At 37.6% G+C, this 3,785-nt stretch overlaps 1 protein-coding gene across 1 annotated transcript in view; it reads left to right on the forward strand.

Moving 5' to 3' along the window:
* Window positions 1–1,130, forward strand: part of Tmem70 (transmembrane protein 70) — an 11,811-nt gene extending 10,681 nt beyond the window's left edge. The window contains exon 3 of the mRNA XM_004637556.2: window positions 563–1,130. Within this exon, the coding sequence (XP_004637613.1) occupies window positions 563–1,014 (452 nt within the window). The 3' untranslated portion in view covers window positions 1,015–1,130. The remainder of the gene's footprint in view (window positions 1–562) is intronic.
* The last annotated feature ends 2,655 nt before the right edge of the window (window positions 1,131–3,785 follow it).

Below are 3,785 nucleotides of genomic sequence, written 5' to 3' on the forward strand. Positions count from 1 at the left end.
TTTATTTTTTTCCATAATTTTATTGAGAAACAAATAGCAATGAGACAGTTTCAAATCAAATTGGTAGGACAGTTTCAATAATTAACACATTGCATGCATTCTTCCTAGTGGTTAATCATTGTACAAGATGCGGACATGATATCCTATTTACAAACGCCACTAGAACAAATCCCTCTATTCATTAAGAGAATGTAACTATATATCTATCCTAACCACTTTGAATACACAGATACAAAATGGACTCAAGGTGGTTTTGAACTGAATATGTAGCACAGTCTGACCTTGAACTCATGGTATTCCTTCTGCCTCAGCTTCTCAAATTCTGGGATTATAGGTGTAAATCACTATGTCAGACCTACTCATCTCTTCATAAGAATTTTCTATAGATTTCATGAATAAAATATGTAACGTGCTTAGGACAGAGTCTGATATATAATAAGAACTATATGTTTTGATTTTGTTGTTGGCATTTTGATGATTTATAGGAGTAGAAAAGTAGAATTAATGGGATAGATTGATTCTTCTATAAAATTTATTAATCTCCATTTTTTTTCCCTTTTAGGTGTGAAATGTTTCTCTTATTCTACAAGTGTGCTCAGCCTTACACTTCTACCATACCTGTTTTCACAAAGTAATATATTTGCAAGTCTGCCTTTGCAAGTCCTATTTTATGGTTGTATAGGAAGCTTTACAGTGGTTACGCCAGCACTGCTTCATTTTCTTACAAAAGGCTATGTCATTCGGTTGTACCATGAGGCCACAACGGACACTTATAAAGCCATTACTTACAATGTTGTGCTTTCGGAAACAAGCACAGTGTTTCACCAAAATGATGTGAGGATTCCAGACAGCATGCATGTGTTTACCACATTTTATGCAAAAACAAAATCATTGTTAGTTAATCCAGTGCTTTTTCCAAATCCTGAAGACTATAACCATTTAATGGGTTATGACAAACCATTTACTTTTGATACAGAAGACGGTGAGAAGAAACAGCTCGAAGATGAGAAATGAGCCTGTTTTTATATGTGCGTTCAAATGTAATTTATGTTTCCAGGTATAAAATTGCATTTACTTTTTTTTTTTGTGGAACCGGGAATTGAACTCAGGCCCTTACGCTTGCCAGAGAAGCGCTTATTCTACTGAGCCATCTCCTGGGCCCCAATGAGCCATCTTCCCAGCCCCTACTTTTGTATTGTTACTGTTAAAAATAATTTGTAGCTATCAGCTTTTATTAATTTTCAGAGAATGATTACAATTGAGTAGCTATATTTGAAAAATAAAAAATGGTCTCATGTTTGTTTGAAGAAGTGAATATATACGTACATGCTGTTATATGCTTCAATGGTATAAGTGTGATTACCCTAAACTAGGGATCAAATGTCAGAACCAAACAAGAGGGTTGTGTTTTTCTTTGAATATTTGGGTATTTCTAACTGTATGAATATTCTTTGCCCACATAAAAACATTTTTTAAAAATTTTATTGAGAAATAGCGATGAGAATTTCAAAACCAATTAGGACAGTTTCAATAATTAATACACTGTATATTGTCTTCTTAGTGATTATTCATAGTACAAGATGCAGACATGATATCCTTCCCACAAACACTATTAGAACAAATCTTTTTATTCGTTGAATTAAGAGAAAGTAGCTGTATATCTATCCTAACTTTTGAATATACAAATACAAAATGGTCCTTCATTTGTATCCCCTTTTTTTGTTTCATTTTGTCAGAAAAGGGTATTCCATTGTTATTTAAATATTATTGTTGTTTTTATTTTTTTTTTATGACAGGGTCTACAGGGTGTTCAGGGTCTTACTAGATCAAACTCGCAGTGATCCGCCTGTTTACAGCCTCACAAGAGCTGGGATTATAGGTGTGAGCCACCACACCCAGTCTCCTGAGTCATGTTGCCCACAATAAGAATGTGTAGTATGTGGCCTATTATAAGAGAAAGGAGCAACATTCTCTTCCAGGTCATGTTCAAGTGACCCACCTCTTTAGTCAGGCCCCATCTCCTAACAGCGCATTTAGCTCTGAGCTCATTGATGGATTAATCCACTAGTGAGTATAGCACCCTCGTCTCTGAACACATGGGACATTTTAGGTGTAAACCAAAGCATGCGTCAGCGAGGTTGATGGGAGAAAGAGCAGGAGCAGTCCTAATTTATAGGCAGAACTGGTTCCTGAATGGCTCACTCACATGACTGTTTGGTGGTGGCTTTATTTCAGGTGTCTTACTTTTTTCTCATCGATGAGAAAATACCCAACACTCCAAGAAGGAAAGGTTTATTTAGCTCAGTTTATAGAGGTTTCAGTCAGTAATGGGGCTGCAGGCTGGCGTTGCAGAGGGATAACAGCTTGTGGTGGGAAGACAGCAAGAGCAAAAAGGGTGAAACAAGCCTCTTTCTGCCCCTTTTAGCCAGACTGCTGGGATTAGGGTGGTGCCAGTCTAATCAGCAGACTGATCCCATGGTCACCCAGCCCTAATCCTGGCATCCTATCTGAATCAGTCACACTGTAGATTCAGCAACCTCTGAAAACCCGGCCCTGTGACCACGTGAGACATTGAGGCACCATCTACACACACCATAGTAGCAGGAGACTTCAGTTTCTCCCCAGATGGGTTTCTGTTACAGCTTCTTCCTCTGGAGCAAGCAAACCAAGAGAGCAAAGGGAAAGTGGTAAGGTCTTGTCTGCCTTACATAAAATTGTGCACTCCCATTGCACAGTACTTAACTGGGCACACAGCCTTGTTCAGTGTGAGAGGTGATTCACAGGACCGTACACACCAGGAAGAAAGGCTCTTGGAGAGCCATCTTGGAGGCTGGCTACCTCAGTGTTTTTCTCTGAAGATCAGCTACATAATTGATGTCTTTTCTTTTTAAATTTAATTTAATTTAATTTAATTTTTGTTTTGGCGGAACCGGGAATTGAACTCAGACCCTTGTACTTGCCAGGGAAGTGCTTATTCTTCTGAGCCATCTCCCCAGTCTGTCTTTCCTTTTTCATTAGTATATATTTGTATATAGACTAATAAAATTAGTCTATATTTATTCAATATAGACTATACACTAATTCAATATATACTAATATGTTAGTATATATTGAATCAATTCCTTATGGGGTACAAATACATATCCTCTATCCCTAGATCTCTGTCCATATATACAAAAGGTGTATCTCCCTATTTCCTATCATCTTTTTTGCTCTTTATTTCTACTTTGGATTTCTCATATAAGAGAATCCAACATTTAACTTTTTTTTTTGTATTTGAGTACAGGGTCTATAGGGTCTCACTATATAGATTGGACTTGTAGTGATCCTCCTGTTTTCAGCCTCCCAAGTGCTGGGATTACAGGCCTGTGCCATCACGCCCAGTCTCAATTGCTATCTCAGCACACCCCAGGGGCGGGGTCAGCATGGCAGGCCCAGGGATCGAATCCTTGGCCCCTGTGTCTGCCTAAGCAGACGCTTTAATCTGCTGAGCTATCTGGCCAGCCCATTATTTAACCTTTGATTTGTTTCTTTTAGCATTATGGTCTCAAGGTGCATCCATTTTCTTACAGAAGACAAAAAATTTATTCTTTATGGCTGAATAGTAAATACTGCATTATGTGTATGTGCTACATTTTCCTCATCTGTTGATGGCCATGTAGGCTGCTGCCAATATTTTTTCATTTCATGTAGTATTAGCAATCATTGATTCTCAAGGCCCAAATCCACTAATTTGTTAAATGTAAGATCATTGTTTTATTTAGTCTTTTTTTTTTTTTTTTTTT

Source organism: Octodon degus, unplaced genomic scaffold (assembly GCF_000260255.1).
Source record: "Octodon degus isolate 3935 unplaced genomic scaffold, OctDeg1.0 scaffold00091, whole genome shotgun sequence".
NCBI lineage: Eukaryota > Metazoa > Chordata > Mammalia > Rodentia > Octodontidae > Octodon > Octodon degus.